This window comes from Bombus terrestris, chromosome 3 (assembly GCF_910591885.1).
Source record: "Bombus terrestris chromosome 3, iyBomTerr1.2, whole genome shotgun sequence".
NCBI lineage: Eukaryota > Metazoa > Arthropoda > Insecta > Hymenoptera > Apidae > Bombus > Bombus terrestris.
In genome coordinates this window covers 10,272,598-10,286,811 of record NC_063271.1, presented here as the reverse complement: position 1 = coordinate 10,286,811, position 14,214 = coordinate 10,272,598, and the positions used below count along the sequence as shown (strand labels likewise).

General features: G+C 32.9%; 1 protein-coding gene across 4 annotated transcripts in view; it reads left to right on the top strand.

Annotated features, from left to right (window-relative positions):
- Positions 1-14,214, top strand: part of LOC100647137 (cytochrome b5 reductase 4) — a 30,723-nt gene that overhangs the window by 10,554 nt on the left and 5,955 nt on the right. For all 4 annotated transcript variants that reach the window (XM_020868495.2, XM_020868496.2, XM_003394590.4 and 1 more), the window contains one exon: positions 7,731-7,901. In XM_020868495.2, the coding sequence (XP_020724154.2) occupies positions 7,731-7,901 (171 nt within the window). The remainder of the gene's footprint in view (positions 1-7,730; positions 7,902-14,214) is intronic.

Sequence of the window (14,214 nt, the reverse complement as noted above, 5' to 3'; positions counted from 1 at the left end):
AAAGCAGCTGAAACGAAATCTCATTGTGAGCAATAACTTCATTATCTTCTACTTGTATGCAGCAACATAATTGAGTTTCCTCTAATTAGTAAAATTCTGGCTCATTAAATGTAAAACGTTCACGGACTTCTCGACCTTAAATCGCTCTGTACACTATGAATTCTTCTAATGCAGCACTTAATCATGGAAAACCACGAGTTTGAAAAAGTTTTGAATATTTCTTTCACGGCATTCTGTAGTTCTTGCTTCAATTAAAATGATATAATAATAAGATAAACAAATTGTTCACGCTGTACTCTAAATTCAAAGTACACGATCAATCTCAATTAATACGTGTATTGTGCGAAATATGGTATTGTTTGGTAATTAAACTCGAAGATTCTTTTCATCGAAGCATATAAAACCAAAAAATTGTTTAATCAAGGTTGATTAAAAAATCACAAGAGCGACCATTGCATTTTTGCATAATCTTACCGCAAGAAAATTGTACGCGAGAATGCAAATAAGACCATGCGACGAGAGCGAACGAAAGAGGAATGCGAAGTCAAAAAATCTCCGCTAAAATGCCTCATGCAGTTTTCAAAAAAGCCTATATTACATATTCATGTATTTTAATTTTCGAAAGCATGTTACACTATATAAAACAAATTAAAAATAAAAATTCTACAAGCGTTATGCAATAATGCTACATTCCATTAGCTTCTTTTCGCATAGCCAAAATTGAAAAGATAAGGAAGAAAAAAAGAGCAAAAAAAAAAAAAAAGAAAATGTCGACATACGTTACTACGTGTAAGAAATTTAAAGCTTTAAAAAATAAACTTTAATGAGCATCGCACTTCGTTTATTACTTTACATTACAAGGCACCGAATAACGTTAGAAATGTTACATTTATAATAAAACAGGTGAACACCAAAACACTTGCACTAAACATCATCAAACGTCCTAATACTTATCGACTTATACGGAAGAGTATGACTGTATCTCTGTTTTAGTGTTAAGCAGTTGTTTCTTGAATTGTTAAAACTGCAAGCAAAATTATGTCAGGTCGCCGCTAGCTTCTCTATAAAATTGCCAATACAACGTCGTGAAAGAATAGTCGCCATCCGACCGAATTAGCGAGGGTAGAAGCCTAAATCTAAAGGTAGAAAGACATAGAGCTATCGAAGAGAGGTCCGACGATGTCCACGGGCAGAGAAGCACGCGTTCACTGCTGAGATCCTGCGTGTTAGGCACATCGTAGCTACTATATTGATCTACCTGTCCGAGGGCTATATCGGTCCGCGTGTTTCGGTGCAGTACCTTTCAGTCCACCAGCGCGGGATCAACGTTTCGTCCTGCTGTATTCATCGAGATCACGTTTCCTTGAAATACAGTTCACAGTTCAGTGTTCGTGTTCGATCGACACCTGTGAATCTTTCTGTTCTTTCTGCCTCTTTTTCCTGTTCTAATTATCTGACACGTTATCATTCCAGCTAATTATAATCTGTAAGCCAGAAGCATTCAAAATTCGGAATATTCTCGGTGTTTGAATTTCACGAAACGAAATTAAACAACGAACAGTTCAGCTTTCGTGTTCGATCGCACTCGTGTATATTTCTGGTCTTTTATTATTCGACCTGTCATTCCGTATTCTATTATTCTACAGCTGAAGAATCTACGAAGGAAATACAATTCAGTTGATTAATTTTAGTTGCAGTTTCGCCAGAACGAAATTGGTTTATGGCTCAGTTACCGCGTTTAATCGATACCTATAAATGTTGTCAACGTTGTTATTCAATTTCGTAAAATTACGCAGTTCGCCGTTCAGTTTTCACGTTCGATCGGACCCGTGAGTGGCTCTCACATCATCGTCTCACCTTTTTTACTTTATAAATTCGTTACTCTATGGTCTAAGGATCGATGAACGAAAGAACTCGAATATCTTCGATTCTAATTTCCGCGTACGGTTGGTACGTCGGTTCGTATAATTTTATTCAATGTGTTATCGAATAAAATCATCTTCTATCGCTCGATTTATATTATTTTATCAATTTACTATTCTTCGATCTGAACAATTTGAGATGCCGAGTGGTGCCGGTTGCAATTTCGTAGAAACGAAATTACATAGTTCACGGTTCAGTGATCGGCGCTTCTGAGTCTTTTTAACCTTATTATTCCATCTGCTACTCTACGATTAACCCAAATCTAATTCAAGGCTTGAATACGTCGCAGTACCACTACACAGTTCACAGTTCACTGGTCATCGCTTGTGTGCTTCGTTTTAACCTGATTACCTACTTTATTTCATCAACTACAAATTTATTGTTCCGCAGTATAAAAATCGCAAACCTTCGATACTCTCAGTTCCAATTGCACGACGTTAAAACATTGGTATCCAGTAAAGTTGTCTAATGGACGAAATGAATTTTAACAAGATATGTCTCCAGAGCTCGACTATAGGTGATAGATTTTTGCCATGAGAAACTGGTAACTGGATAACAGGGACAGTGGGTGTTTGCTTTTCTTATTTCTCGCTCGTCACTCCTATTACAAAGGATCACGCTGAAAGCGAGAACTGTTCGAGCTAGAAGAGGATCGATCGACGCGGTTCTCCAAACGACCGATCGTTTGGACCGGTCTCAGCAGTTTTTCCTGGGATATATCCAGGCCATCCTATAAGTAATGCGGTTTTTTGGGTATGTATTAAATGAAAACAAAGCTTAACGAAGCTAAGATCAACGACGTATTCATTCTTCGTCCTCTATGATTAATTTCTTTCGTCTCTTTGTGTTAACATGTTAATAGCTGTTGCAATGTTACGTTTTACGTCTAGAGCAACGTTTGTTTCCTGAGATCTTCTGATCTTCTGTTTTAATTAATGATATTTACGGAGAATTTACATTTCCAGAAATATAAGATACAAATGATATGTAAAAATGCGGCAACTATACAAAACGAGATATTTATTATAATATTTATGCAATATGTCAAGGAAATCTCTGTTTAGTTAGAAATCTCTGTGAATATATATATATGTAGAAATATGCTGTCTATCCAGAATTAAGTATTCACTACAACATTCACGTAACGAAAGAAATTTCTATTTATATTCCATCCGCGTCTCTTTAGTTATGCTTTTATGCGCTTACGAGAAATTTAACGGTGCAAACACGTACAGAATACGAGCACAGTATATTCCTGTTATACTAATTAGTACGTAAAATAATTCTCTATCTAGATTCCAATTACTTTCTAATTAAGTGCAGAAAATATGAGTTTGCATAAATATCCGCAATCCAATTACGATCATGCAAATATCAATGTTTATAAATACCGACCGTTTAATAACTAGATAATGCATATTTTTGTCAATTTCTATTTTTACGAATATAATTAGAAACACGTGATCTGGCTAGATTGCTTTACTTATTAAATAACACAACGAGTACTATACCTTTAATATTTCCTATATTTTTCCCTATTATATGTATTTCATGCATTTTTCTATCTACAAATTTTATATAAATACACGATGATCCGTTGTATAGTGCTAACCGATATCAAGCGATATACTTCAGCTATACAAAGTATTCGCACGTATCCTTATTCCGTAACGAACCTTTTCTTTCTTCTTTTATCAAGCTTCGTATCTTTTTACATTTACATCTTTAAAGTGTCAAATTTTTGTAATCGTATTAAATGTGCCATCAAATGGTACGAAATGCGATATACTTAGACCTACTTAACTATTACGTAAATACTATAGTAGATACAACGGTGTGCCAATACCTTTTGTATTCACTGTAAAGCAGATACGCGTCTGCAAAGTTTTCCGATTATTCTGTTTCCGTTTTCCTCGTATCGAAATAATAGGTCGACGTTTGTTTGCGTTTTTCCTATCGTTTCATCTGCGGTTCAGGTTAGACTGCTGACGCTGTTAAAGTAGTTCAACGCTTATTTCTGGTGTATTCAACTGTGATTCGAGTTTATTCGAGCTTAGTACGCGTTGCTTTCTTTCTCCTTTTTATTTCCTCGTTGTTTTCTCTTGTCGTTTGCTGTTTCCTCGTTGCTTTTTCATTTCGTCGCCGCTTTCCCACAGCAACCGTGGTTTATTTCAGCGGAATTTTCACTGGGACAGTTACCTCTCGGGCACGGGTGGTCGCGTTTTTGTTGAAAAGATTTTAATTTTTCTGCGGGAGTATGATAGTTCTTTGTGAACCATTCAGACAGATTTTTTTTCCTCCAAGCTTTCTTTTCTTCGCTTCTTTATGGCTCGCTGTTTTAATTAGATGCGGGTTGGTTATTTTGTGTTCATTGTGGCCAGTTCTCGCGCGACAAAAGATTCTTCGCTTGCTCCTATCATATCCTTTCGCGTTAGCTGTTTCAGTAGCCAGATGATTGAAGTGTTTTCTTGCGAACGATCTCAGGTAGCATAAATGCTCGTAACTCTATATTCTCGGATTGTTCCGTACAACTTCGAGCATAAGTGTCTTTGCGTCTTCGAAATATCGTTTGAAGAGTTCTTCCTCGATGGAATACTCCGAGTTGCCCTAGCTTCGCAACTTGCTGCATTAAATTTCGAATTTTAATAGAAAACAGCCGTTTAGTAGCTCATTTACCAGTTATTAATTTTTTCTTCCTTGGCAAGATGTTCAGTGCTTCTCGTATTATTTCTTTTTATTTGAACAGCAAAGAACCATCTCTCTTCTATATGCAATTTTATTCGAAACTATGTTTGTAGTATTTCTACGAATTATTTTGTATGCCGCTGAATTAATGGTTTGATTAATGATCAGGATTATCATATATATTTAGCTACTAGAATGTCGTTTTTCGGAGAGAAAAACTGGAATCTTACAATTTAGCATAAAGCATAGATGATTTCTATGGTAAACAAATCATTGATAATTCAAGTTCAACGTATTTGAAATTTAGATACGACTTATTTTAGATTTGAATGACTGATTTGAATAATCAATATTATGCATTATTCTTAGAGCAACTCGTACTATCTATGTTAATTATGTACTTGGAAATAAAATATATATAATATAATTTACATTTAAGATTGTCTCTTTATAATTTTTTACTCTATTTGTTATTATTTATAGTCTACGATGCATGATATGTCTGATTATAGCAGTCCTTACAAATTACCTAGACGACTGATGATTGACTATTTACATTAACACAATGTGTAACACATTCATCAGGTCAATGAAGAGTAATTAATTTTCAGATTGATTATTCATAATCATGATAAGGGACAAGATTATGCAATATTATCGAAAAATATCGAGTAACCTTTTTCACTATTCTGGTTATACAGGGTGTCTGGTAACTAATGGTACAATTGGGTGGTGAGGCGATTCTACGTGAAAAAATAAGTGGAAAATGTAGAATAAATTTTCTTCATACGACGCCCCATTTCCCACAAAATCGAGTTTGAAAATTCGTCGGCTATACTTGGACTTGGCTAATTCCGGACTGAATGAAAGTAAATATAATCGACAGCAGGTTAAACTGGATGAAAAAATAAGTCAAAAATATAGAATAGAATTTTTCCATAAGACTCTCTGCTTTCGAGAAAAATATATTTGAAAATGTATCTATCGCGCGCGTGCAATAGATCGACTAATAGCTAAACACGTGGAAACTTTATTTTCTTGAAAACGAGGTTTTAAATGAAAACATTTCATTTTATTTTATATAATTTTATTCTATTTTCAAAATATTTTTAGTCGGTACATAGCCAAGTCCAAGTATACCCGACAAATTTTCAAACTCGATTTTCTCACGAACGAAGCTTTGTACGAACCAATCCTATTCCACATTTTCCACCTATTTTTTCACGTAGAATCACTCTGTACCGAGTTGTGCCGCCAGTTACAGGACACCCTGTATATACACACAATCGTACGATATCTTAATAATTCCATCGTATCACACGAATTTTATTTTCTAACGTTTTATTGCAAACAGAATGAAATTTCCGGGACCTTCTATCATCTTACAAGAAATCCCTCTATAACCTACATAATTCTCGAACAAGCCTAATTCACGAAATGAATCTCTTTTAACACATGCGGAAATTTCATCGCCAATCTTTTTATCTTTGTTTCTCGTGTTCGAAACATTTCGCTCGTCGAGGGTTGCTACTTTCTCAATGCAATGCAATTTCTATGCAGGAGGATGGTTAAAGGTTTGCGGACTGTGACGTTTCGATGAGAAAATGCCACGATGCTGCGGCGCGTCTTTGGTATCCGTCATGGGCGGCGAGGGGTCTCCGCAGAGTCTCGGTTTGCAGATTCAGGACGGTCAGTAATTAACAATAATTGCCTATTAGTTTTACTTGCGTCCCGTTTCTGCGAACGTTTGCGTGTTTATCGTGTATCCTGTGCTACGAATGACGATGGGTCTTTCCACGTGAATTTATAGAGGGTTGAATTTATGTATTTTGGTTGAATGAGAAATAACTGGATTTTCTGTTATATCGTGCACCTGATCGTCTGCTGATATACGTTTTATTAGGTTTATTTGTTTGAACCGTGGTAATTTTATTCATTATTTTACGTTACATGTAATTTAACTGTATGGAAAGAGACAGTATTTGTTAACTAATCAATTTGTGACTAATGAGTCGTGGAGTTTTATGGATATTACTGGATCTATTATGTCTTTTCCACGAGTAGCAAGGATAGTTCGTGACTAGTTGTACCAGCATTTTAATATGTCTTTGTGTTATATCGAAGTACGAAATATTTATAATAAAATGTCGAAAGATACGAAGAAATTTGTTGCATATTTTGCATATTTTTTACCAGCTATTGTCTCTTTTCATACTTGGACAAAATATATACATGTGTTGTGGGAAATGAGTAACTGATTATTAGAACCGAACGAACTTTACTGCTGTACTACAGTGGTCATTACTATCTATTTTCCATTATCGTTATATTGTTTAATTTATGTTTCAATTAGTATTGTATCGTAAAGAAAAATAGATTTTGTAATGAAGAATAATATCGATATATTGCCCTTGTATTTAACACGTTCACTGTTGGACGAATTTTTATTCGCTATATGCTACACATATACTAACAAATCCTTGTCACCTAAAATCTATTTTCTGTATGGTATAATATCGTGTACCGTATTATAATACATTTCCTACTAACATACACGTTGCAATTTTGAAATTTCCAAGAAATGTTGAAAGCGCATACTTTAACTTTTCAATTTCCAAATTTCAGGAAAAAAAGAAACGAAAAGTCGAGAGAAGCATTGCGATCTCCAAAAAGTGAAAAAAGATACACATACACATATGGAAGTATTGCAATTTCCAAAAAGTAAAAAAAAAAAAAAACAAAAAAAAAACAAAACACACAGAAGCATTTTGTAGTTTCTAAAATAAATACAAAAAATAAATGTAGCTTTCAGCTTTTTACACATTTCAAGTTTCTAATAAAGTACGTATGTATTTGTACTTGTGTGAGTCCCATTTGAAAATAAAATACGAGAAATACATATAAGCATTGTGATTCTTAAATTTTCAGAAATCAATAGATACTAAAAATACAGCCAGATATTTTGGCAACGTCACGCACACCATAAAAATGTAGTTCTTAAAAATATATTTCTTCCTCTTCCTCTTCTTCTTCTTCTTCTTCTTCTTCAGTCTCTCGACTATTTCGATGTATGTGTTTAAACGCGTAAGCAAACAAGCGTTTGTTTTTCTGAATTTTTCCAGGCAATCCTCGAAATAAAACAGCCTTAGCACCTGGCCACAGTTTGATGGACTGGATTCGATTGGGAAACTCCGGCGTCGATTTAACCGGCGTTGGTGGAGTTCCACGTGTCGTAACTTTGTCCGAACTGGCCACTCACAATAAACAAGATGACGCTTGGATCGCGATTCGAGGTAGGTTTTTTTAAAACGTGCTCCTAAAATACCAGAAACCTCCCCTAAAATACCAGAATTTCTATTCCAATTTTTCAATTTTGTCGTCCCTTTAATCACACTGTCCGAGTATTTAAATATTAAATGTACGTATTCGACTATTTAATTTCTGAATGTAATTGAATTTAAATTCCTAGAATCTATAATTTTCTAAATATTTCAATCCCTCGTTTTTCACATCCATAGCCCTTTAACAATCTAAATTCAAAGTCCTGGAAATCTATAGCCTTCAAAGTGAAAATCCCTTGGTTCTCCAAATTATAATCCTCGAAGCATCTAAATTCTCGTCCAATTTTCAAATTTTCTCGTTCGCTCGCAACCAGCGGTTCGTTCATTAAACAGCAAAATCTACTCTCCGCTAATGTGATTGCTCGTTAATCCCATTTCCACGAGCAAGAGTCGTTGCCTCGGACGTACACAGTTTCGTTGGGATTAAATCGAAGAAATGAAAATCAATGGCCGCAGAAACGTGATCGCATTTTAAAGGTGATGCGCGATATCGCTTTCGACGCCACTTCCTGTGGAAATTGGCTTTAAGAGTGTTCCTAATGACAGAGTTACTGAGAACATCTTCTCCTGGAAAACTAAGTGCTAGATGTTGCGTAAAGTAAGAGAATCCGGGCCAACGTGCTATTAAGGAGAAACTCTCGTTTAACATCGATAAAAGCGTGTGATTTTAATGAACTAATTTTTTTTTTTTTAGACTGACTGCCAATTATTTATATGCAATTAGATCTTGTTGGGATAAAAACAGATAGTTTTGAAGTACAAATGTAATTTTCGTGCCTCAGTTCTTCTTACTGTTTATTGTATATTGCACGAGTGCTATGGATTATCTTTGACAATATATCGTTGGCGTGCAGTGTAACATCTGCCACAGTCATCGGAATGCAGAAGTTAGCAAATCTTCTCAAAGTTAGATATTTCTGTTTCGACCTATTTTTGTAAGAAAAATATGAAAAATTGAAAAAGTTCTAGCATTTAGAAGAGAAACTTACTCTTCTTGGCGGACCAATTGAGTTTTTATCGCTTATAAAATATTATAAATAAACAAATAAATATTTATGGTTCAATCCCCGGGGAAATTTGATTGATCAATCAATCAATCAATTAGCCTTTTCAGTTATCGTACACGTCAGTTTAAAAGCTTATTGAACGTGTCAGATTAAGAAGTTGATGGACGATAAGAGGAATTAAAATGAAAAAAATTACATTTGCAAGGCTATGTACCATTTAACTCTCAGCTTCTACTGTAACTGCTAGTTAGTGTAAACAAAATTCATAAAAATTATTCGTCTTTGTCGTTGCTTTACGACAATTTTCCCTTAGACTTGGTCGCATTTTAATTCACATTCAGTCGAGTTTCTTTTCTGGTACTACGTGTAGTCGGTCTTGAAAATATTCGATACGCTGGCATAACTTTGACTTGTGTCTGGAATGAATGTAAATAAAACAATAAAAATATCTTCATGAAAGTATATTGAAGTCTCGTGTATAGTTGTGAGAAAGCAAGAGGAAGCAAATCAATGTTTAAAAATTGGGAGAAATGTCGGGGAATGTTTACGTCTGAAAAATATTTCTCGTTCGGACATTCTATAAATTAACGTGAAAAAATATCGAGAAGTCAAAGTTACGTTAGTGTCCGAATATTCTCCACACCGACTGTATTTCCTTTCACTCCATTTTATAAAAATATTCCCAATTTCTGTATAAAAAAATAACGTTCGGACATTTTAGTTTTTTTCGTTGTGAATCTTTTAAAGCCCAACATTTTCATCAAATAACTATCTTTAGAATTGCAATTATATGATAAAATAATTGGACTGCGAAGTTCCATGCAAATTTATATTTTTGAAAATATAAACGAGAAAAGGTAGAACGTTGGTAAAAAATTGCTTAACTTGCCAAGTTATTTACATTTGCATTTCTAAATTTCCTACAAATCTTCATTTTACAAAACATTATTAAATCATAAAATTGATTTATTTCCTAAATTCCCAAAACAATTATATATATGTATGTGCATACAATTTTGATATTATAAATAATATTTTGATATTATGAATTATTATTAAATCATAAAATTGATTTATTTCCTAAATTGCTAAAACAATTATTATAAACAATTCTGATATTATAAATAACAAATAACAATCTGAATTATTATTATTATTTCATAAAATTGATTCATTTCTTAAATTCCTAAAACAACTACATATATATGTACATACAATTTTGATATTATAAATAACAAATAACTTTATGAATTATTATTATTAAATCACAAAATTGATTCATTTTCTAAATTCCCAAAACAATTATATATATATATATATATGTATATATAATTTTGATATTATGAATTATTATTATTAAATCACAAAATTGATTTATTTCCTAAATTTCCAAAACAATTATATATATGTATGTACATACAATTTTGATATTATAAATAACAAATAACAATCTGAATTATTATTATTATTTCATAAAATTGATTCATTTCTTAAATTCCTAAAACAATTATATATATATGTACATACAATTTTGATATTATAAATAACAAATAACTTTATGAATTATTATTATTAGATCACAAAATTGATTCATTTTCTAAATTCCTAAAACAATTACATATATATGTACATACAATTCTGATATTATAAATAACAAATAACTTTATGAATTATTATTATTGAATCATAAAATTGACTTATTTTCTAAATTCCTAAAACAATTATATATATGTATGTACATACAATTTTGATATTATAAATAACAAATAACTTTATGAATATCATAATGTACGGTTGACAACGTATATTTGACGATTACAATACCACAGTCACAATATATCTTCGAATCCCATTTTTTTAACAAATAAATAATATCTTCTCTTGCCGTTAAAATTTTTATTAATTTTATTACAACATGTTCCTGAAATATTCCGACATTTGTCTGTATTCTATAATCGCCGGGCAGATTAATTGGTTGGTAGAAAAACGCCTTCTTTGGAAACAAGAAAATAAGAGGAAAAATAATCACGAGAGGCAAGGAATAATATAGGTCAACGTCGAACGCTTTTAGCTTGATTAAAATTTACTTTTTCCCACCATCGTGCGACGTCCAATCGTGCAATATTTATTCAATGCCCGTCACAAATCCTATTTTAATTCTACCTATGTTCGCCGGTGTATTTTTGCCATCATGATCTCGCATATTAGATGAGGCATGACTCAGGCAATTTCTAGGGAATAGAGGAAGTACGAGGAAATAATCCAAATATTAAGTAGCATGATCGAATAATAATGAAAGAAACAGGCGATCAATAATTATGGGTGGGAGAAACATCAACATTGTTGAATTTCTGTTTTATATTGCTTTTTATTAAAATGATGTTATTTTACTTGTATTTGAAGTTTTAATTTAAATTCAAATTTTCGTATTGTTCTTTGTCATTGACTCATTGGGTCAATGATTTATCAAACAAATTTATGTTTCAAACTTCCGAAGAAAATAAACGTCGAACGTGACAACTGTGAAAAATTAATCGCAGACTACAAATGTTACATTGCAGTCATTTTTATGCAGCAATAATTAGTATAAATTAGAGAAAGGAAAGTGAATGACAATGAGAGAGAAAGGAATACAAGCTCATACGAGTTATCTATTATATATTTGCTGTTATGTATTTTGAAGTAAAAGCAAAATGATTTAAAGTTTACATAATGTGGGATTCTTTCACTCTGTGTTCTCGCTAATCAACTTGAAACTTCTATGTTTTCTGTTTTTATAGCATCAATTTTTTCGAATCGTACGAAAGTGTTATTTTGAACAATACGAAATCTTATATATTTTATATATATTTTTAGATGCAGTAATTACAAAAATTACTTGCAAGTAGCTTTATACTTGTTAGGAAGATGATACATTTACACTGTACATGTGAATGTGTGTGTCAGAGGGTGTCCAGGCCTTAGTTGGGACAAAAGACGATTGGCAGTTGTTAGAAGCAAGAGTAGGTTTTCGAGGTCTTCAGAGTATAAGATATATATATAAATGTTGTGTGCCAAATAAAGGAAATTATTTGTATTTCCGAATCTCTCCTATATCTTTACAATACTTCAATGAATATCCTATTTATCAGCTTTTATACTTCTCTATAGTACCAGACTTTTGTAATTATACGAAAGTGCTACTAAACGATACTGTAGCGGCACATGAGTCAGAGGACATTTCAAAAAATGTCGCAAAAATTCGCTTATCTGTAAATAAATTCTTTTATTAAATCTCACCTTCTTTTCTCCTATTAAATTTCTGCAAGCTGATAATAGATTCTCTTCTCTAACTCTTACTACTCCGACTATTACCATTGCTATAACTATCACTATACTATTGCTATTTCAATCAATATAATGAATAATAATAATGGATAGAATTAATCAACTCGTATTACATAAATCAAAAATTCGCTTATCCGTAAATAAATTCTTTTATTAAATCTCACCTTCTTTTCTCCTATTAAATTTCTGCAAGCTGATAATAGATTCTCTTCTCTAACTCTTACTACTCCGACTATTACCATTGCTATTACTATCACTATACTATTGCTATTTCAATCAATATAATGAATAATAATAATGGATAGAATTAATCAACTCGTATTACATAAATCAAAAATTCGCTTATCCGTAAATAAATTCTTTTATTAAATCTCACCTTCTTTTCTCCTATTAAATTATTTATATTTCTCTTCTCTAACTCTTACTACTCCGACTATTACCATTACTATTACTATCACTATACTATTGCTATTTCAATCAATATAATGAATAATAATAATGGATAGAATTAATCAACTCGTATTACATAAATGAAAAATGATAACTAAAAGAAAAAGGTAGTGAACTACAATTATATCAAATGATAGTTAGACAATAAAAAAGAAATTAAAATTCATATAGATACCAATTATACGAACAGTTTATCGAACAGTTGTTTTCTGAAGACTTCGGATGAATGGAATTCTACTGTATAAGGAGATAGGGATGGCAGTACGGTGTATATTTAAATCGATATATCTTTAAAGTTGATTCTGGGTAGCCAAACGCCATCATCAATCTCTGTAGCGGCAGTTAGTTGCGCGTTTCACAGATTGCTCGGCCATCGCCGAAACCTCGATACAAGTTAGAAGAACTCGCACAGGTTTATCCGGAAACTTGCTTTTAGCGCAACTTTTAAAAATAACGACGATAAGGAGATACTCGGTTTAATTTAATAAAAAGGTTATCACTGGTAGGGGGTAATGCAGCGGCACATAATTTAGAGGACAAATCAAATCATGTTGTTTTGCCTCGGAGTATCAAGACTGTTAGAATACAAGTAATGTAAGAACAAATAAACTCCGGGCAAAATAATGTCGCCGCTACATGCAACCATCGAGTAAGGACGAATTCGGATTTTCTCACTCTCCCCCGACCAGTATAAAGAAACAGACGCGATCGCGAGCGAGACGGTATCAAACAGTTCATATGTCGATACCGTCGATTTCCTGAGCCACTACGGGTTACTCGCCGACCCGCGAAACAAGCGGCTACTGGATAAGACCACACAGCTGTCCACTAGAGGATTCGCCGCCACGGCCGACGTAGGCTCGTTATTTCACGATATCTTTCCATGACTAATCCTCCACAATAATAAATTTAATATATTTGAACTCAATTAATTACTCTGTAAATGCCATAAAAAATACAGCGTCAATATGCCGATACCTTCTGCAGCCACTGTGAGTTAGCGTAATAAAAAAAATAAAAAATAAATGAAACTATAAAAAAAATTGCCGCAACGTAAAGGCTAACTTTAAAAAAGAATTTAACAATCTACGCAATGGTTAGCATCAAAAAATTAAAATACCTAATAACGAAAAGCCAGTTGAACATAGAATCGGCAACTAAATGATTGCGGATTTTGTCACGAGGTGGTAATGACAAATTTGTAGAGATTTATGTGCAGAGGATGGTTGGTCGGTGAGGTTTAATGGACGAGATTGCTCGTTGTTGAAACTGTCAAATATATTTAAAATGATAAATTAGTATACAGATAATATACTAACCGATTCGCTAAGGCAGCTAATTAGATCGCTGATAATTCGTTGATAACTGGTTGATAACTGATCGACAACTGTAAATTCCGCAATCGCTTAGTTGCTAATCCACATGATAGTATCACTGAAATAGCAAATAATTAATAGCAACTCGATAATAAAACCAGCTTT